The sequence below is a fragment of the Budorcas taxicolor genome, chromosome 21 (assembly GCF_023091745.1).
Source record: "Budorcas taxicolor isolate Tak-1 chromosome 21, Takin1.1, whole genome shotgun sequence".
NCBI lineage: Eukaryota > Metazoa > Chordata > Mammalia > Artiodactyla > Bovidae > Budorcas > Budorcas taxicolor.
Window position 1 is genome coordinate 62754231 of NC_068930.1, and position 22724 is coordinate 62776954.

At 36.6% G+C, this 22724-nt stretch overlaps 1 protein-coding gene across 1 annotated transcript in view; it reads left to right on the plus strand.

Moving 5' to 3' along the window:
* The window catches only part of PPP4R4 (protein phosphatase 4 regulatory subunit 4), a 102536-nt gene extending 80893 nt beyond the window's left edge, over nt 1–21643 (plus strand). The window contains exons 18-26 of the mRNA XM_052659856.1: nt 1206–1350; nt 3726–3767; nt 3868–3942; nt 10545–10614; nt 11183–11266; nt 11564–11660; nt 12743–12813; nt 18381–18528; nt 21524–21643. Coding sequence (XP_052515816.1) covers nt 1206–1350; nt 3726–3767; nt 3868–3942; nt 10545–10614; nt 11183–11266; nt 11564–11660; nt 12743–12813; nt 18381–18528; nt 21524–21548 — 757 coding nt within the window. The 3' untranslated portion in view covers nt 21549–21643. The remainder of the gene's footprint in view (nt 1–1205; nt 1351–3725; nt 3768–3867; nt 3943–10544; nt 10615–11182; nt 11267–11563; nt 11661–12742; nt 12814–18380; nt 18529–21523) is intronic.
* Nucleotides 21644–22724: the final 1081 nt, after the last annotated feature.

Genomic DNA, 22724 nt, shown 5'->3' on the forward strand with positions numbered 1-22724 from the left:
CACCTTCCTCATCCACACTTGCTCTTTCTGCCATCTTCTCCATCTCAGTAAATAACCATTTTGTCTTGCCACTTGCTCGGGTCAGAGCCTTGACCTCCTCTCTGTCATTCTACCTCCAGGCCCTCAGCACAACCTGCTGCTTGTATAAAATATTCAGATACAAGCCACTTCCCACCGCCTCACTGCTGCTTCTCTGGTTCAAGAACCAGAGTGATGGTGGTGCCACCATCATCATACTGGGTTACTGAATTACTGGATTCTGGCCTGGATTACTGAAAGAGCCTCCTCTATCCTATCCCTTCTGTCCTTGTCCACCTACAGTCTAATCTCAACACAGTAACCAGATGATACTTCCCAAATGTTAAGTTGAATCTTTTTACCCCACTGTGCAGAACCCTTCATGGCTTCTCATTGCTCTCAAAATAAAACCAGTTTCCAATCTGTAGTCGCAAGGCCCTGGATGATCTGACCTCCTATTTCCACACTCAGGCTTCTAGCTAAATTTGTTTTTGCTCTCTTCTCACCACTCTAGCCAGTTTGGGCCAATTTGTTAATTTGGGGCAACTCCTAAGGCAGGCTCCCCTCAGGGCATTTGCTCTTACGATAACAGTCTTCTCTAGGTATTCGCATGGATTAGTCCCCAGTTTACTATAAGTCTTTGCTTAAATGTCATTTTTTTTCAGTGAAAGCTTCACAGAAACCCTCTCTGACTACCTGTTTGAAACTTGTAACCCGCCTCCTTTGGTACTCCTTCACCTTCCCTTGCTTTATCTTTTTCTGCAGCACTTACCACTGTTTGATGGACATATTACTCATTCGTCGGAGAAGGAAATGACAACCCACTCCAGTATTCTTGCCTGGAGAATCCCATGGGCAGAGGAGCCTGACGGGCTACAGTCCATGGGTCACAGAGAGTCAGCCACGACTGAGCGACTAACAATTATTCATTTGTTTATCCTCTCTCCCTACCTGTGGACTAGAATGAAAGCTCTGTGAGAGAGCAGAGAATTGTGTTGATTTTATTCACTGCAATGTTTCAGCACCCAGAGTAATGAATGCTTGACTCATCATGGGCCCTCCATAGATATTTATTGCATAATAAACTCTCAAGCTAGCTAAAGCTTGAATTTTCTTTCAAATTCATGTGACTATTATTCCAGGTTATTAAATTTACTCACAGGTTAATGCTTTTTAATTTATTATAGAATGAAACTTTGCTACTTGTTGCCCAAAGTGAAATCTACTCTGAAGATTCCTGCAGATAAGCATCTACTTCAGCAGTTGGAAATGTGTGTGAGAAAACTCCTCTGTCAAGAAAAAGATAAAGATGTTCTGGCTATTGTCAAAAGAGTAAGTATCCCTCTTGCAATGGCATTTGTCTTTCTTGGGTTAAGATGATCTTAATCATAGCTTCACTATTTTTAACTTGATGGGCTAACAGTAGTATGTTAAAATATTTTAATCATTGCTAGAGTAGTAAGGATTTGGTGGATGTGTGCTCTAACTGGAGAGGGAAGTTCTTTAAGAAAGCACCCACCTGGTGGCTCAGCTGGTAAAGAATCCACCTGCAATGTGGGAGACCTGGGTTCGATCCCCAGCTTGGGAAGATCCCCTGGAGAAGGGCATGTCAACCCATTCCAGTATTCTTGCCTGAAGAATCCCCATGGACAGAGGAGCCTGGTGGGCTGTAGTCCATGGGGTCAGAAAGAGTCGGACGTCACGACTGAGTAACTAAGCACAGAGGGCGCTGAAACATTAAGCTTTTATTACTGGTAATATAAGCTCTATGAGAGAGAGCTTGCATTTTAGGTACTCTGTAAATACTTTTCAGCTAATAATGACTGTTTCACTCACCAGACTGTTTATAAGTGATTATAATTGGTAAGACTTTGTTGGTAAAGTCACATTTGATAGAAACTTAGCCCTGGGACTTCCCTGGTGGTCCAGTGGCCAAGAATCCACGCTCCCAATGCAGGGGGCCCAGGTTCATTCCCTGTCAGGGAACTACCTATATCCCACAACTGAGTCCCTAGCTAGGAACTTAGGCATGAAAGGGTTAGAAGGGCCTTCAGTGATCTGTTTGACTTTGCAGAAGCTCTGGACCTAGAAATGTTAGTTATCAGCTTAAGATCTTATTAGTAAGTAAGTGGTAGCTCCAGGGCTGGAATGGAGACCTCTTAACCCTTTTCAACTATGTAACATTGTGTTTTATGGCTTTTTTGTTAGTTTTTTTTAAGCCTGTGATCTTATATGGATTGTTTGGCAGTGTTTAACACTGAAACACGAAACATTTGGGTTAGTGAAGTCAAACTTGAAAATACTTGACAGTCTTTAAAATCTTTTTCACCAAACATTTACCTGATGTTTTTATGAAATTAAGTCAAGTCGTTATTTCTATGAATCTGAATGTGGAATTCAGGATACATAGTTTTTGAGCCTTGATTTGCAGTGAGAGAAATGAATTTATGTCATCAACAACTTGGTGTCAGTGATAAGGGGGCAAAAAAGAGAACCCTTTGATTTTATTTTCTTTTTTCTAGGGACCCTTGTGATGTTGCATAAGAAGCTTTTTTAAAAAGTGATTTGATAACTTAGTATTAATTAGTATAATTTTCTTTTACTGAAATGTAAATTCTCCTTTCATTAATTGAAATAATCAGAAATACTCAGAATCTGGACATACATCTAAATCTTAAAACATAGATATACATACATTTGTTTTTACCAGATATGTCTGTCTTTACCATTTAATTACAGTAACTTTCAAAATAGTAAATATGAGACAATTACTTTTTAAAATAATTAGTTAATTTGGCTGCATGTTGCCACATGTAAGATCTCCCTTGTGGTGTGTGGGCTTAGTTGCCTGGCAGCATGTGGGATCTTAGTTTCCTGACCAGAGATTGAACTTGTGTCCCCTGCATCCAAAGGTGGATTCTTAACCCCTCCCCCACCAGGGAAGTTCTAGTTAGTATTTATATATAAACTGAAGAGATAACTCAAGCTGACCCCATAAAATAGGGGCAAAATGCTATAATTAAATAGATAGATTATTGAATGGATTATTCAGGAGTACAGTGCTTATTTTAAGAACATTGCAGATGAGGAAGTCATTCTGTCTCCTAAAAATTCTGTACTATAATGTTTATCAAACTGATGTATTGGTGTGGGGACCCCTCAGGAAGCTATTCAAAGCTTTGTGATAAAAATGAAATAGCTTAGTCTAGTCAGTTTTTTTAAGATGAGAAGTAATTTCATTTAAAAGGAATATTTCATGATGTGAATTACAACATTTTCATAAATTTCACCATAAAAATAAAACCAAATAAATACTATGTTTGCAGTCAATAGCTTTGGACATATGAATAAACGTACTTTTATCTTGACCATCAGAGTTATTCCTGTAAAGAAGTACTGTCGTCTGTCAGAGATAGAACCCTGGATTAGATGGGCCAGTGTTTGATTGAAATAATTTATTTCAGACAGTGTATTCTGAAAGACATAAATTAAGAGAATGCTTTCAGAGCAAAATATTTTTTATTCATTAGAATGTCATAAGGATCAAAAGTTTCTGTGGAAAGGAACCAAGAATATTAAACCAAATGATAGCCTTTCACATAATGGAGAAATCTCTTCTTTGGACCTCTCCTAGAAAAAGAGTCTTTTTGAGAAATGAGTAGTTGATTTAATTGCTGTTGAATTATTTTAAAACATTTTCTTTACAGACCGTGTTAGAGTTGGACAGAATGGAAATGTCCATGGATGCTGTAAGTATACTCCCTTTACCTTGTGTGGAAAGGAATCTTTAAAAATTGGCAGAGACTCATCATTACTGTTTCACAATTTCATTTTAAACTTTAAACTTAGTTTCAGAAAAAGTTTTATGAGAAAGATTTGTTGGATCAAGAGAAAGAAAGAGAAGAACTACTTCTTTTGGAAATGGTATGTTTTCACATGCATATACACCTAACTCCTTTCTGACCGGTATTAACTGTGCTATGTTATTAAAGTTAATAAATTATTTCAGTATCACACTACTTTTACTTTCTCTATAAATGACTAAAGAAGAGTCCTAATCTTTTGAAATATGTTCTTTTATGAACTGGAAGGAAAACTACATTTGAAAGCCTTTAAAAAAATACCTTCTTGAAGTATATTGACTTATGATTAACTGCAAATGCTTAATGTGTACAATTTGGTGAATTTTGACATATGGACATATCTATGAAACCAGCATATAAAATACCAAACATTGCTGTTCCCTCAAAAATTTTGTTGTGCCCCTTTGTGATCTACAACTAATGAATTGAATCATTTATTAGTACTTTTTGGGTCATGCTTCTCTCCATCAGCATAATTATTTTGAGATTCTTCTACATTGTTGTGTATATCAAGAGGTCACTCCTTTTTATTTCTAAATAGTAGCCCAAACTATGGATATACCACCGTGTTTTTGCATGCATGCTAAGTCGCTTCAGTCATGTCTGACTCTTGGTGACACCATCTATAGCCCACCAGGCTCCTCTGTCCATGAGATTCTCCAGGCAAGAGTACTGAAGTGGATTGCCTTTCCCTTCTCCAGGTGATCTTCCTACCCAGGGATCAAACCTGCATCTCTTACATCTCCTGCATTGGCAGGCGGGTTCTATACCATTAGTGCCACCTGGAAAGTCACTTACCATGTGTATACCCCTTCCTTAATGGACATTTGGGTTACTTCTAGCTTGAGAATATTAGTGAAGAAGTCTTTGAGTTGATGTATACTTGGATTTCTTTGGGAAAATAACCTAGGAGTGGAATGGATGGATCATATGTTAAAGTATGCTTAACTTAAAAACAGAGACTGTTTTGCAAAGTAACTGCACCATTTTGTGGTGGAGAACTTCAGTTACCTCATATCCTCTGTAATGCTTGTTAGAGTGAGGGTGTAATGGTATCTCATTGCAATTTCAGATTGCATATCCCTGATGCCTAATGAGGGTGAGCATCTTTGCCTTTGTGTATTGGCCATCCTTATATCTTAGTTGATGAAGTCTATTTTCAGATTTTAAAGTGGGTTGTTTCTCTTCTTATTATCAAGTTGTAAGAGTTCTTCATAAACTCTGAATACAATTCCTTTGTCAGATACACATTTTATGAATATTTTCTTGGAGTCTGTGCTGCTTTTTTCATTTACTTAATGGTGTCTTTTGAAGAGCAGAAATTTGATATTGATCAAGTGCAACTTATATCCATGTTTTCTCTTAGCATAGTTCATGCTTTTTTTGTACCCAAGAATCCTTTGAAAGTGAAAGTGAAGTCATTCAGTCATGTCCAACTCTTTGCGATCTCATGGACTGTAGCCTACCAGGCTCCTCCATCCATTGAGTTTTCCAGGCAAGAATACTGGAGTGGGTTGCCATCTCCTTCTCCAGGGGGTCTTCCCAACCCAGGGACTGCATCCAGGTCTTCTGCATTGCATGCAGACGCTTTTACCTTTTGAGCCGCCAGAGGAAGCCCTTAGTCTATCCCCAAATTATAAAGACCTTTTCCTGTTTTCTTCTAGGAATTTTAGTTTTAGGTTTTACATTTAGGTCTATGAATCATTTCAAGTTAATTTTTATTTGTTTATTTTTTTTCTATCTGACTAAGCAATTATTCTAGCACCATTTGTGGAAAACTTTCTTTTCCCCATTGAATTGCTTTAACACCTTTTTTTTTGTTTGTTTTAATCAGTTGTTCATATGTATATATGTGTGTGTATGTGTGTGTGTGTCTCTGCTTCAGGACTCACTATTTCATTCCACTGATTTATATGTTTGTCTTTCTGGCCATTCTAAACTGCCTTGAACACTGTGTAGTAATTATCAAAGTCAGATAGGATCAGTTCTCAAACTTATTATTTTAAGTTGCTTTGGCCAGTTGAGGCCCTCTGCATTTTGATATAAAGTTTAGAATCAGTTTGTCAATTTCTAAAAAGCCTGAAATTTTAGTTAGGATTGTGTTAATTATCATTGATCTGTAGATCAATTTGGAAAATTGCCATCTAAACATTATGAGTCTTCTCATGATTGGTTTATTTAGTCTTTACTTTGCTTCTCAGTAGTTTTGGTAGTCTCAACTATAGCGTTCAAGGAAGTCTTTTGTTAGATTTATTTCTAGTATATTATGTTTCTTGACACTGAGGATGGAATTGTAAGTTTAAATTTTGCTTTCTAGTTTTTTGTTGCTGGAGCTTAAGAATACTGTTGATATTTGTATATTAGCCTTGTGTTTTGCAAACATGCTGTTTTCTTATTTGTTCTAGAAGTTGGTTTTTAGATTCAATCAGACATTCTACCTGAGCCATTATGTCATCTTGAGGAAAGCTTTCTTATCTCTCCTTGCTGTTCTTTGGAACTCTACATTCGAATGAGTATATCTTTCCTTTTCTCCTTTGCCTTTCACTTCTCTTCTTTTCTCAGCTATTTGTAATGTCTCCTCAGACAACCATTTTGCCTTTTTGCTTTTGTTTTTCTTGATGATCTTGATCACTGCCTCCTGTACAATGTTACAAACCTCCGTCCATAGTTCTTCAGGCACTCTGCCTGTCAGATCTAATCCCTTGAATTTATTTGTTGCTTCCACTGTATAATTGTAAGGGATTTGGTTTGATTTGGGTCATACCTGAATGGGCTAGTGGTTTTCCCTGCTTCCTTTAAGTCTGGATTTTGCAATGAGTTCATAATCTGAGCCACAGTCATCTCCTGGTCTTATTTTTGCTGACTGTATAGAACTTCTCTATCTTCAGCTGCAATGAGTATAATCAAGCTGATTTCATTATTGACCATCTGGGGATGTCCATGTGTAGAGTCTTTTCTTGTGTTGTTGGAAGAGGGTGTTTGCTATGACCAGTGCGTTCTCTTGGCAAAGCTCTGTTAGCCTTTGCCCTGTTTCATTTTGTACTCCAAGGCCAAACTTGCTTGTTACTCCAGGTATCTCTTGACTTCCTACTTTTGCATTCCAGTCCCCTATGATGAAAAGAACATCTTTTTTTGGTGTTAGTTCTATAAGGTCTTGTAGGTCATTATAGAACCATCATTGATTGCTTAGGACCCAAGTTTCCCTCTCGTTTTTTTTCCCCTTTAGCCTGAAGAATGGAGTGCAAGTATTTTTAGACAGATTATCTTAGTTTTCCTTTATCTAAAATGTCTTATTTTTGCCTTCCTCTTTAAGGGATATTTTTATTGAATACTGAGTTTTCAAGCCTTTTTTCATACTGTACTTAAAAGAATTATTTCTATCTATGTTCTGGTCTCAGTTCAGTTCAGTTGCTCAGTCGTGTCCGACTCTTTGCGACCCCTTAAATTGCAGCATGCCAGGCCTCCCTGTCCATCACCAGCTCCCAGAGTTCACTCAGACTCATGTCCATCGAGTCAGTGATGCCATCCAGCCATCTCATCCTCTGTCGTTCCCTTCTCCTGCCCCCAATCCCTCCCAGCATCAGAGTCTTTCCCAATGAGTCAACTCTTCACATGAGGTGGCCAAAGTACTGGAGTTTCAGCTTTAGGATCATTCCTTCCAAACAAATCTCAGGGCTGATCTCCTTCAGAATGGATTGGTTGGATCTCCTTGCAGTCCAAGGGACTCTTAAGAGTCTTCTCCAGCACCACAGTTCAAAAGCATCCATTCTTCGGCGCTCAGCTTTCTTCACAGTCCAACTCTCACATCCATACATGACCACTGGAAAAACCATAGCCTTGACTAGATGGACCTTTGTTGGCAAAGTAATGTCTCTGCTTTTGAATATGCTATCTAGGTTGGTCATGACTTTTCTTCCAAGGAGTAAGCGTCTTTTAATTTCATGACTGCGGTCACCATCTGCAGTGATTTTAGAGCCCAGAAGATAAAGTCTGACACTGTTTCCATTGTTTCCCCATCTATTTCCCATGAAGTGATGGGACCAGATGCCATGATCTTCGTTTTCTGAATGTTGAGCTTTAAGCCAACCTTTTCACTCTCCTCTTTCACTTTCCTCAAGAGGCTTTTTAGTTCCTCTTCACTTTCTGCCATAAGGGTGGTGTCATCTGCATATCTGAGGTTATTGATATTTCTCCTGGCAATCTTGATTCCAGCGTGTGCTTCCTTCAGCCCAGCATTTCTCATGATGTACTCTGCGTATAAGTTAAATAAGCAGGGCGAGAAATCTGATAAAATATCCACTCTCATTTGAATTATTGTTCTTCTGTGTATAATGTTGTTTGTCTCTGACTACTTCCAAGATAGTTTTTTGTTTTTAGCAGTTTGATTTTGGTATTTTTAGGCATGATTTGCTTCATATTTATCCTGTTTTGGATTTGTTGAGCTTCCTGAATCTATAAACACGTATTATTTCCCAAATTTGGGAAGGTTTGACCTGTTGTTTGTTTAAATATATCTTCTGTCCCCTGTTGCTCACTCTTATACTCCTGGGTCAATAATTATACACGTGTTAGATCTTTTGATATCATCCCACAGGTCCATGAGGCTTTGTTCTTTCTCTTTTCTCCCCTTAAACTCTGCTTCTCAGAGTGAATACTCTCTTTTGATCCATCTTCAGTGTCACCAATTCTTTTCCTGCCTTCTCCTTTTGGCTATTGAGCCCATCCAGTCGTTTTAAAATTTCCAGTACGTGTTTTTCAATTATAGTATTCCCATTTATTTTATTATATTGTCTATTTCTCTACAAAAAAATTGTGCTGTGAGATTAAAAACTTACGTAGAAATCCTCTGAAAAGCAAATTGTGTTATTCAGCAGTCTAAAACAAAGGTTAGAGCTCAGGATTGCCAGTGGTAGACGTTCTAAAGAATAAACAGGCTCTAGAAATTTTAAGACTTAATAACCTAAACCCAAGACAAAAATCAGAAAATAGAAAAAGATTCACAGATGATCCTACTATTAGAGTTACCCAACAAGGACTTCAAGATAATTGTGATTAATATGATCAAATAGTAGAGGAAAAGATAAAACAAATGACACTACTTCTTAAGCTCACTTAGCAATATTTTTCAGCTTTGCATGTTTTATTTTCAGTCTTAGAATTTTTATTTAATGGTTTTTTATGCAGTCCAAGTCTGTGTGGAATTTTTTGTCTTGTCTGTTTTCTCTTTTTCTTCATTTTACACTTTTTCTTGAAAAGAATGTGTATTCTCCATTGTTGATTGTAGTGTTCTGTACATGCCTGTTATGTCATGTTTGTTCAGAACTTGATAGGAGTTATCTTGGTTATTCTGTTTGGATAAAAAAGACTTTGAGCTTGGTAACATTTTGTTTCTTGGTCTGGGAGCTGATTATATGGGTTTGTTCATTTTGGGAAAATTTACTGAGCTGTATACTTACAGTTTGTTTACTTTCTCTATGTGTATTATACTTCAATCAAAATTTAAATAATATCTGCAATTTTTTTTTCTCTCAGGCTTTTAAAAGAAGGATGTTATTTTTTCACTCATCAGTTAGAAATGGAAAGGGCCAATAGTGCCAATATTTTGCTGATGAGAATTAGTAAATGAAAGTGAAGTGAAAGTGTTAGTCACTCAGTCGTGTCCAACTGTTTATGACCCCATGGACTATAAACCCCAGGCTCCTCTGTCCATGGAATTCTCTAGGCAAGAGTACTGGAGTAGTTTCCAGTATTCTGGTTTCGAGTACTGCTGTTCCCTTCTCCAGGGGGTCTTCCCGACCCAGGGGTGAAACCTGGGTCTCCTGCATTGCAGGCAGATTCTTTACCATCTGAAAGGCTCATTGCAACAGTGATACCAAATTCATTGTTTTATCTTGACAACCCTCCAAGGGCACAATTCTGTAGATGTTAAAAAAAAAAATCTGAAAGAACTGTGAGTTCTTTAGATACCAATTTTGAAAAAAAATTACTTCTGTTAGGTATTTTTGTGAACTGTATTTTTATATCTCTAAAGCTTAGAGTAATTTCTGATTAGAATAGTTTTCTAAATCTACTTATGCTTGTTAAATAATTCAACGGAAGCATACCTCCTTGCTATACTTTAATAGTTTAGATCAGGTAATGAATCCTCCTAGAAGCATTATACTTCGCATACTCTGTTGCTTTATGTTTCACTTTTAATTGGACATTAAGGGAATGTGGTATTTTAATCATAGCTCTGCCAGTATCGTTATCTAGAGTTCTGTTGCCATTTTTGTCTTCTCTGAAATTTTTGTCATCAAGAAAGGCAAGATTACATTTTTTCCCTCCAGATTGAGTTGGTGTAGTGTATTCTTGGTTATTAAAATATTCATAGCTTTGGGACTTTGAAATGGTAAATAATCATAATGTGTGAAACAACATGATACATAACTGTATGATCTTAATTACATAAAAATGGATGCTTAGTTATGAAAATACACAAATGAGACCTGGGAGGACATGTCAGATGGTAAATTGCTTGTGATTGTGAATGACTGCTTTTTGCTTCTTGCGTTTTTTTGGTTGCCTATTATGTTAACTTTTAATAAATGTTATTTTAGAAACCTTAAAAAAGTAAACCTACTTATGCTTACCTTTAATGCTAAGGTACTGTTTTATTAATAGGAGCAATTAGAAAAAGAAAAGCAACAAAATGATGGAAGGCCCATGAGTGAGAAAACCTTTGAAAAGAAACGTGAGTAGTTTTCCCACATCCTCACCACCAAGGTACACAATTGATGTTATATCCCAGCATTCTGAAAGGCCATGCTGAGTTTTTGTTTTTGTTTTTTAATATGTACTTGTTTATTTATTTTTTAATTGAAGGATAATGGCTTTACAGAATTTTGTTGGTTTCTGCCAAAATATCAACATGAATCAGCCATAGGTATACATATATCCCCTCCCTCTTGAACCTCCCTACGCTGTTTTTAATTTTATATGGAAAATCACTTTCTTTGGTTTATCAAAGTTGTTCTCATGAATGGATGCTAACTCGTACAGATCCTCACAAATAAATAAATGGTGAGGATCAGTGCAGAGGTCCAGATCTTTCAAAGGAAAGTTTGAAGTTTGATAACAGCAATAAGATTGTGAACTTGATCACTGAGTAACTAAGAATGAAATATTTAAATATATAAAGAATAAGATTTGGAAAAAAGTGCTGCTTAGTGAGAGAAAGTGGTTCATAGTCTCTGTGTTGTCTTGTGTATATGGAGATTAATTAGAGGAAATTATAACACTTAAAACAGAGTTTGTTTTAGGTAGAGACTCCAAGACACCAACAAGTCTGCCCAAGAGCATCCCCATTTCTGTTCCTGGATCCTCTTCTGCCACCTCATCCACAAGTAAGAAACTGGGTTTTGTGTCTGCTTTTTTCCTTTTATAAATGATAGTTACAAGGAAGTCACTCTATGAGATATGAGATATTGTTTGAAAAGCTCTTTTTTTCTTTTACTTCATTTGGTGCTTCTTAATGGGCAATGAAGTAAGAAGTACTCCAGTCAGGTCAAACCAAGGCAGGGAAGCCACCCGCTCAGTATGTTACTCACAGTGGTGGGAGCTGGAGAGGCAGTGGGGTTGGGGCAGCTGAGGATGAACTGATGAACTAAACAATTGCATTTGCCTTCTGCTTGTTACTCTAGGTAAAGAAATCAAGAAATCTAAATTGATTCGAAGCCAGTCTTTTAATAATCAAGCTTTTCATGCAAAATATGGCAACTTAGACAAATGTACTACTAGGTATGATCTGTCAGCTCTTCACATTCTGACTTAATTTTTATTTTAACACATCTTTATGTGAGATGTTTACATTATTATATAAAATAGGAATTAATTTTGAGGTTTTTCATAGGTGAACAATAAATTACCATCTATAAAGATTTCATATTAAGAAAAATAGTAGTTTTACCAATTTGCATGAGAACAGTTATCCTGGAATTCTAGGAAGACTCCTTCTCCGATCCTGTGTAACGACATCATGGAATCTGTAGTGGTGCTCTATCGCATGTGCCACACAACTTCTAAATAGGTGTGGGCATGCCCCATTCACTGAATAGATGTGATATCCATTTGCTGTTTGTGTTGTTTCTGTCCATGAAGAAACCACTGGCCTCTTTCTGTGGTAAAATGGTCACAACAGAGTTCTCCTGACTGTGATTGTACGTCTAATCTCCCTTTTGGCCCAGCAGACAAAATTATAAACAGTTAAGATTAGGGGAGAATCAGTATAAATTAAATGACCATGACTCTTATATATATTGTATGCATATAGTAAATATGTAACGGCTGCAAATCAGTCAGCAAGCAAAGTAATTTTAAGGAACCGTAAATGTCTTTAAAACTATCAAGAAAAAGACTATGTTATGGGAAAATGTTTTTATTTTATTTTTTTAAAACTTTTTATAAAAAATTGAAAAAAGCTTACTCTGGATGTGTTTCGGCTATGCTTTTGGACATTATTTGTAGAATTATTTACAGCTCCTAGCCAATAGGGTGATCTCAAGATGGGCAAAAGAGAATAGAACTAAAGATGTATTATTCCTAGGAAAATTTTATTTCTATTACCTGTTTTGGCTGCGTATCAAAAGAAAAACTGTTATTCTGATGTAGCAGAAGTTTAAGGAAATGCTTTTCACTTAAAGTAATTGTGAGGTGTGGAATGTAAAAAATAAATGAGAAATAAAAGTAGTAAGCATGTTTCATAACAAGTAGAGGAAAGCATTAAGGAAAAGTTAGGAAAGACCAAGTGGTATTTTCTAATCAGAAGCTGAGACTGAAAGATACATTTTCTTGTATTTTAACTAAATCATGTTCTTTTCTAGTAAAAGTTCTACAGCAGCATATACACCTTCTGTCTCAGGTTTATCAAAGACTTCTATGATTTCACTAACTGGTAAGTAGAAATCTGAGCTCTTCAAATAATTATTAAATTTAATAAAATACAGTTTTCTTTAAATGACTCATTTCTTTATTTCTAGGTACAGTGTCCCCAAATTTATGTCTTTATCAAATAGCAAAGAAACTTTCCCCTAGCAGTTAAAATACTTGACAATACTATTCTGTTTTCACTGTGTCAAGAGTCAGAGTTCAATACTTTTAAAAAAGGAGAAGTACAAAATGATAGGATACTGCAGCCAATAGGGTGATCTAGCAGTGACCTCTAGCCAATAGGGTGATCTCAAGATGGGCAAAAGAGAATAGAACTAAAGATGTATTATTCCTAGGAAAATTTTATCTCTATTACCTGTTTTGGCTACATATCAAAAGAAAAACTGTTAAGTAGAAGTTTAAGGAAATCCTTTTACTGCAGTCTGAAGACCTGCTCAGGCATAGACTAAAAGTTTTAATTTTTAAGGAAGTTAAAACACTAAGGCTTCACTGTGGATCGTATGCAGCTAAACAATTATAGTATTACATACTTGAAAGTTTATACCAGGGATAAGCAGACTTCTCTGTAAAGGACCACATGGTAAATATTTTGGATTCTCTTGGCCAAACTGGTTTCTGTCACAATTACTCAACTGTAGTATAGCAGAGTAAAAGCAGCCACAGACAGTATGTAAGAAGTAGGTGTAGCTTTTATTCAACACAATATTGTTGTATCTCGGAACAAGGAGGCCTGTAGAGGGATAGCGATCAGGGAATGGCCAGAAAGTAAAGCAATCAGAACATGTACAACGTTCATCAATTAGGTATGCCATCTTATATGGATGTGGTTCATGGTGCCCTAAGACAATTTCAATAGTAACATCAAACATTACTGATCACAGACACCACTGTAAATATAATAACAAGGAAACAGTTGGAAATATTGCAAGAATTATCAAAATATGACACAAAGACAAGAAGTGAGCAAATACTATTGGAAAAATGGTTCTGGTAGACTTTCTGGATGCAGTGTTGTTACAAACCTTTCAATTTGTAAAAAAAAAAAAAAAAAAAAAAAACCCAAAAAACAAAAACAAAAAAACACAAAAAATGCATTATCTGTTTTATCTGCAATAAAGTGAAGAGCAATAAATTGAGGTAGGCCTGTGTATGATCTGCAGATTCTAAAGTTTAACATCCATGGCCTAAAAAGCATATCTCTCGTAAGGGTAAGTCATTTATTAAAATATTCGAAAAATATTGTCCTAAAGTTTCAGTATTATTTTGGGGAGAGGAAATAAATTGAATGAAGTATTTCCTAGGTTTCTTGGTTAGAAAAGTGTGCTTATTATTTATTACTTAATGAATTTCAGACTGAGGAAAACATCAATACAATTACATATCTGCTCTATAATGAGAAAATGGGAGCAAAATAACTCTAAACAAATATATTAGGTGTTCACATAGAGGTTGTATTTACTTTGGGAATGAAGATGGGCTTCAGGATGATTGTCATTTGAGATGAACCTTAAGGTGCTGTAATATTTTGACTGGCAGAGATGGGTATGGAATACCATCCCATTCAGAGAACCTGTTGGAAGTAAAAGCTGACTATTGTGTCTTTAGAGAACAACAGCAGCCTGTCAGGCTGGAGTGTGGAGAAGGGGTGTGTGTATTGCGGGGGAATAGTGTTAAATAAAAAATGGAAAGGTCAAAGACACAGTATGGAAACTCAAATTGATACTTTTTACTTAACATGTACCTATCAGTCATCAAGTATAGCATTGCAAAGCTCTGTAGGCACCACAGTTTGGATGAAATGTAAAGGGAATTCTAGTAAGGATTCATGGAAACAAATTGCAATGTATCCTCCATTGCAGGTGGGTATGAAAATCGGTGGACGTTTTTGGGAGCAATTTGGTCAAGTTTATCAAGAATCCTAGTTTTTAAAAATATTTCCTCAAAAAATCCCATATCTAGTGATCTGTCATGAAGTATAAAATAAAAAAACAGAAAACAGAAAAAACGATTTGTCAGTGTGCACCCTTGATATGATGTGATGAAAATACTACTTTAACTCTGTCATCCTACCTCAACCCTATAACCTTAGTCTAATTGTGAGAAAAGCATCACACAGATTGCAGCAGAGGCGCATCCTACAAAACATTTGAGCAGAACCCCTCACAGCTGTTAAGGTCACCAAAAGAAAGGGAAGGCTAAAAAGCTGTCCCAGCAAAGGAGGCCTGACAAGTAAGTGTATTGTGGTGTCCTGAATGGTATCCTTAGATAGAAACAGACATTGGGTGATACTGAGGAAATCTGAACACACTGTGGATTTTTGTTAATACCATGTTACCATTGGCTCATTGATTGTACCAAGTATAGTATATAAATGTAAGGTATTAATAAAAAGGACCCTGATTTTGGGAAAGATTTGAAGGCGAGAGAAGGGGACAACAGAGGACGAGATGGTTGGATGACATTGCTGACTCAATGGACATGAGTCTGAGTAAGCTTCAGGAGTTGGTGATGGACAGGGAAGCCTGGCATGCTGCAGTCCATGGGGGTGCAAAGAGTTGGACACGACTGAGTGACTGAACTGAACTGACTGAACTGTGGGGGTAGGTGGGAATTCTTCATGCTCGTCTCAATTTTTCTATAAACCTAATTCTTTAAAAAATTATGTCTGTTTGAAGATAACATTTTAAATAACCTTAAAAATATTAAATGCTCAGGGATCAAATTTAGCAAAATGTTTGCTAGATACTAACACTGCTGGAAGAAATTAGACATAAGTAAATGGAAGTCATACCTTGTTCATGGATTGGAAAACTTAATATTGTGATGTCAATTGTTTTTAAAGTGAGCCAGAGATTCAATGCAATCCTGATAAAAATATTTTTGAAAGTTACTGTGTATTTAAATACACAGAACTGAGTATTTTGAAAAAAAAAAATTACCTGATATCATTTACTCCTAAAGCTTCAGTACTCAAGACTGTGTGACCTACACTGACAAACATAGTTAGCTGAGTTTTAAGATTTTTTTTACTAAAATTTTTTGATGCTAAAACAATTGAATATCCATAATAAACCCCAAAAACTGAACCTCAATTCTTATCTCACACTATACACAAAATAAACTCAGAATGTATTGTAAACCTAAACATAAAAGTTAAAAATGTGACATTTCTGAAGAAAATATAGGAGTAAGTCTTTGTGATTTTAGAATTGACAAAAATTTCTCCAAACCACAAAAAATTAACTTACTGTACTTCATTAAAATTTAAAACTTTGACACTTTGAAATAGAGTGTTAAAAAAATAAAAGGCAGGACACAGATTGGGAGAAAATATTCATGTTACATATACCCGACAAAGGACTTGTATCTAGAATATGAAAGTTGTTTTTTTTTTTCAAGTTGAAGTATAGTTGATTTACAATATTGTTAGTTTTAGGTGTATAAGCACAGTGATTCAGTTATATATATATTCTTCAGATTCTCTTCCCTTATAGATTATTACAAAATATTGAGTATAGTTCCTTGTGCTGGCTTCTCCGGTGGCTCAGCTGGTAAAGAATCTGCCTGCCAATGCAGGAGGCTCAAGAGACGGAGGTTCAATCCCTGGGTCAATCCCTGGAGAAGGAAATGGCAACCCACTCCAGTATTCTTGCCTGGAAAATTCCATGGACAGAGGAGCCCGGCTGGCTACAGTCCATGGGGTCACAGAGAGTCAGACACGACTGAGTATACATGCCTTGTGCCATTCAATAGATCCTTGTTGGCTATCTGTTTTATATATAGCAGTGTGTGTATGCTATTCCCAACCTCCTAATTTATCCCTCCTGCCACCCTCTTTATGTTTTCTATGTCTGTGAGTCTCTTTCTGTTTTGGAAATAAGTTCATTTACATCTTTTTTCTTTTTTTAGATTCCACATATAAGTGATATATGATATTGTTCCCTGGCTTTTCATAGTATGACAATCTACTATCATAGGTCCATTCAAATGCTGCTAATGGCATTACTTTATTTTCATGGTTGAGTAATATTCCATATTCCACCAAATCATCTTAATCCATTTGTTTGTTGAAGGACAGTTAGTTTGCTTCTAATGCCTTGGCTATTACAAATAGTGTTGCAATGAATGCTGGGGTGCATTTATCTTTTCATATTATGGTTTTCTCCAGGTATATGCCCAGGAGTGGATTGCAGGATCATATGGTGGCTCTATTTTTAGTTTTTAGAATATATAACAATCTTTAAAACAAATCAGGCAACTGATTTTAAAATGGGAAAAAGATTTGAATGGGCATTTCATAAGAGAAGATATACAAGTAAGTAAATAAAAAGATGCTTAAGATCAAATGGCAACCCACTCCAGTACTCTTGCCTGGAATATCCCATGGACGGAGGAGCCTGGAAGGCTGCAGTCCATGGGGTCGCTGAGGGTCGGACACGACTGAGCGACTTCACTTTCACTTTTCACTTTCATGCATTGGAGAAGGAAATGGCAACTCACTCCAGCGTTCTTGCCTGGAGAATCCCAGGGACGGGGGAGCCTGGTGGGCTGCCGTCTCTGGGGTCGCACAGAGTCGGACACGACTGAAGTGACTTAGCAGTAGCAGTAAGATCAGTAACAGTAGAGAAATGAAAGTTGATGCAATGAGAAAAAAATCACACACAAGGAGATACCACATCACATCCACTAGTGTTTAAAAACGCTCACAATATCAAGTGTGTGAGAATATGGAGTAACCCTCCAGGATTCTCATTTTGGTGCTGGAAATGCAAAGTGGTATAACCACTTCAGAAGCAATTTGGCCGTTTCTTAAACATAAATATACACTGACTACATGATTCAGCAGTTCCATTCAAGACTTAATGAAAGAGAAAGCATATTTCCACACACAAACTTGCACACTATCATTCACAGCAGCTTTATTTGTAATAGATTATAATGGAATGGGGGCAGAAATCATGATGTCTATCAATAGAATGGATAGACAAATTTCAGCATATCCGTGCAATGGGAATGTTCTCAGTCGCTTAGTCACGTCCTACTCTGCAACCCAACGACTAAACCACCAGGCTCCTCTGTCCATGGGATTCTCCAGGCAAAAATACTGAAGTGTAATGCCATTTTCCAATAGGAATACTAGTCAGCAATGAAAAGGATAAAGTATTGACATATAAAATGAGGACGAATTGCAGCATCATTATGCTGAGTGAAAGAAGTCAGACAAAACAAGAGTGTATACTGAGTCCATTTATATGAAATATCATGAAATGCAGACTAATCTGTAGTGAGCAGCAGCAGGCAGGTTCGTGGTTGCCTGGCATCGGAGAGGGAGCAGAGGTGTGATGAGGCAGGAGCAAATGTGATGGGTGTGTTCACTCTTGATTGTGGTGATGGCTTCATAGTATATACAAATTTCAGGACCTTAAATTTGTGCAGTCTAGTGTATATAATTTATACCTTAGTAAAGTTGGCTTTAAACGAAGGGGAAAAGTCAGCTCTCATGAACCTTCTCGAAGGTTCACATCTCTCTAGTGGACTCCATCTGGCTGACTGTACATGTGTTCCTTTCAGATGACTCATTCCGGACGCGTAACACCAATAGTGCTCCCAGTTCCTTTTCGTCTAATACCTCCCTGCCCAGCACCTCCCGAGGGACAGGTAACTCAGTTGATCCCAAGAGCAGCGGAAGTAAAGATACACAGCCACGGAAGGCTACCTTGTAAGTAATCCAGCAGTGGACTGCCAAGTGCTTTATTCTGTTCTTAGTGTACTTTCCTTCCCCCTTAAATAGTCCCCAAAGAATAGGAAGTGTCTGTAATGGAGAAATGCTGTCAGTTAAAACGGTTGTTATCACATGCCTCTGGTTATGTTCCATATTTTGTATAAGATAATTTATATATGGCGAAGATGTTGTAACCTTAGGAAACTGACAAGAAACTTTAAATGGCTCCCATTAATAGCTGAGATCTATGTATTTTTCTGCAAAATATTTGCATTTCTTTAAACAACTAGCTTGGGCTTCCCTGGTGGCTCAGCAGTAAAGATCTGCCTGCAGTGCAGGAGATGTGGGTTCGATTCCTGTGTCAGGAAGATCCCCTGGAGAAGGAAATGGCAACCCACTCCAGTATTCTTGCCTGGAAAATCCGATGGACAGAGGAGTCGGGCTGGCTACAGTCTATGGGGTTACAAAGTGTCAGATATGACTTAAGAGACTAAAACAACAGCAAAAACAAGCAACTAGCTTAAGGTTGTGGTATTTAATCAGCCAGTGCTCAGAAGGATGGGTGTAATGATGCCAGTTAAGAAATACTACTGCCGCACATAATCTAGAGTTGTGGGTCCAATAAGATAGAGATTTCTACTGACATTTGTTCCTTAAAGTTATAAGGAACCCCTTCGTGGTTCCTTTTTATGCACCAGTTGTATCTTATTTGAATTGATGAAACGTTTGTTTCTCTTAGGTTAGACATGTAAGAGGGTAGTGGGGAAAAAAAATCAACATAAGTAGAGGTCATATCCATGAGAAGCAATTCATCCAAGATGCCCAAATTATAGTTACAGGTTTCCTCTTCCATATGGGACACCTGACTCTTCTGATTAGAAGAGAATTTAAACAGGATTCAGATTTTCTTTTAAACATAGTTCACTTAATTCATGAATGAAGTGAAAATGAAAGTTGCTCAGTCATGTCCAACTCTTTGCAACCCTATGGACTATACAGTTCACGGAATTCTCCAGGCCAGAATACTGGAGTGGGTAGCCTTTCCCTTCTCCAGGGGATATTCCCAACCCAGGAATCGAACTGGGGTCTCCTGCCTGCATTGCAGGCGGATTCTTTACCAACTGAGCTATCAGGGTAATTCATGAATATTTTGATGAATATTTTCTAATAAAGTTTCCATCGTGCATCTTTTTGCACATCAGAAGCTCCATACTGGAGTCCCATTTAGGAACTGAACTGTATTATAATTTGTTCTAAATTTCTAATTGGCCATTGGTATATACAAATATAGATGTATTCCAAATTCATTTAAAACTTAGAAGTATATTTATTGACTAGAGCTCAAAAGAAGACTACATAATAGAAAAAAATTGATAGTAAATAGTAATATTGATGGTGCAGGTTAGTAGTGTTACTACAGAGAATCTCTTAGCCCTACAATTATTGTTTTAACGACTGTGCTGTGGAAGCTCCATTTAAAGTCTTGAGATAGAGGTAGAACAGGGTAATGATCAATGGAGACCACAGAGCTGGGCCTCGTGCTCTGGTTCCCATGTGCAGTTCATGTCAGCACTCTGGTCCTCACTGTGCACTCTGTGAAACAATGGGACAGACTCAGTTCATCCTCTGAGGCACCTAACCTTTTGACATCCTGAAATCCTTCCTCTTGATCACTCTTGACCCTCTTCCTCTCAAAAGACTGGTCTGGAATTCTTCTACTGAAAAACACACTTAATAATATCAGAATGCAATTCATTCTCTCCTCATCTTTCTAAATGCGATAGTCATTTATTGTTAACAGTAAAGACCATTGCAGTCTAATCTACTTCTACCAGCTCTCCAGTATTGGCACCAGTGGTCAAGGATCCACCTACCAATGCAGAAGACACAAGCGATGGGTAAACTCGATCCCTGGGTCGGGAAGTTCCCCTGGAGGAGGAAATGGCAACCCACTCCAGTATTCCTGCCTCAGAATTCCCATTGACAGAGGCATCTGGCAGACTACAGTCCATGCGGCCGCAAAGAGTCGGACACAGCTGAGCGACTGATCATTATTTCAGATTACTTCTCTATGTGTTCTTTCATTGTTGAGCATGCTTTTCCTTTTTATGGACTAAATTTTATTTTGCTCAGTATTTATAATATATAATTATATAATCAGTTGCATATATAATTGTTTAAAAAATGAATCTAGAAACAAACACTGCTAAACAGTCACATGAAGTTTGTTTTTTTTTCTGAATAATCGGAAGTAGGAGGTGTATTGGTATCACAGCTGCTTGGTTAATGTGTAACTGAATCTCCAAGTCCACGCTCTCTCCATGTTATGTGGTTCTAATTTAGACTTTCTCATGAATGCACACTGCCACATAACTGCAATAGGTGATCAGTATCTGTAGATATTAGTCATGTTTCTGTGGACCCTTATCCACCATTCAGCACTATGGCATATCCAAATGAAAATCTATCCTTTTTGCTTAAAATAAGCCTGTGAAGTGATTTCAGAAAGTATTAATTATCTCAGTTTTGCTGCTTAAAAAAATTCTATGCAGTACATTTTCCAACTTTCCATTGCCATAAAGATGATACATCTGGCATTTAAAAATATCAGTCTTAAAGGAAGTTTAGGAATGCATTGTATGTTACGTTTTACAAGGCCAGATGATTGATAATTTTAGGTTGTGTTAATTTCCACTGTGGTTATAGAAATGAAAAACAGGAGAAGTATGAGTTGAATTGAATGCTATGTTAGATGCACATAAGATTGAGTAATTAAAGGTTATTCCAAGTAAACTTTAACATGTCATTCACTTATCCACTTAATCACAGTTCTCATATATTAGGTTTTTTCATAGTAGAGTATATCTGTTTCTTTACTTTGTAAGTATCATATGGATAAACTTTTTCATGTTTTGTTTTCTTTTTTCTTCTTTTCTTCTCCTCTCCCCCCACCTTCTTCCTTCTCTTCTTTCTTTCTTCCTTTCTGACTAAGAAAATCCAGAAAATCCAATCCTTAGGCCATCTCCTTGAAGAAGGAGGCAAAACAAAGACAACTGGAGATAATGTGATTGATGAACAAAAGCTAAAGCAATGGCTGATGACTGGAAAAGAGAGAGATACATAATGGCAGCTGATGTTGTTAAACGTTCCATATTTGAAATTATATTCCCTAGCAGGTATAATATATATTTCTTGAACAATAATGTGGTTACAGAATTCCAATGTTATAGTGAAGTGTAATGAAAAAAAAACATTAGGTATGTGCTTTAACTACTGCTACAAAAGAGATAAGTCTGCACTTATTTGTGCAGGAAACCATCTATTTAACTGTGCTAGAGTTTAGCATTTAAAAATTGTATGAAAGGCCCAAATCAACTGAAATCACCCTACCTAGATAATCACTTGGAGGGGGACTTGGGAGTAAAAAAGGCACTGCATTTTCTCACGAATCTCTAAGCCCAATAGAAAAGTCACACTGAAACAGGGTACAAACAGCTGTCTGAAATTATATCAGTCCTGCGATTGTGGTGACAAGATGTTGTACCTGGACATTCTGAAATTAAAATTTGGCAATGAAAATTCTACAAAGATTTCTGATAACTTTTAGCTACAACTAACTTAAAAATAATAGATTGATGATTTCCTTTGTTACCTAGAAGAATTTATTTTATAAATACTTTGTTTACATTTTAGATTGTATTTGTCCTTACTGAATTAGAAATGATGAATCTAGTTTGAATCAGCTGTTATTCCAAGCTATCATGCTTAAGCTATGTCAACAGCATTTATTTGTACTAATGCTATTATTTCCATCAAAATTTGCCTGTGGAACCTATACAGTTCTTAATTTTAAAAATGTCAGTTCTTGAGATATACTGTATGAAGCTATTGTCAGCTTCTCTATTTCAAAATGCAATCAGCATATAATTATATTGATATTAAAAATATTTGTTTTTTTTAAAAAATATATTGATGTATGATAAAGATGATCTAATTTGTGAATGCATATGCGTGTGTGGTTACTTTTTATAATGTGAAATCATGAATAATGAATTTACCCAAAATAAAACATAGGTTAATGAGATACCTGTGTTTGTGAAAACAGTTTTAAGTATTTTCTGCAGTTTTTATTCTGTAATTAAAGACAGTTTATTTTTAAGTAATGAACAAGAAAAGGGCACAGACATCAACTA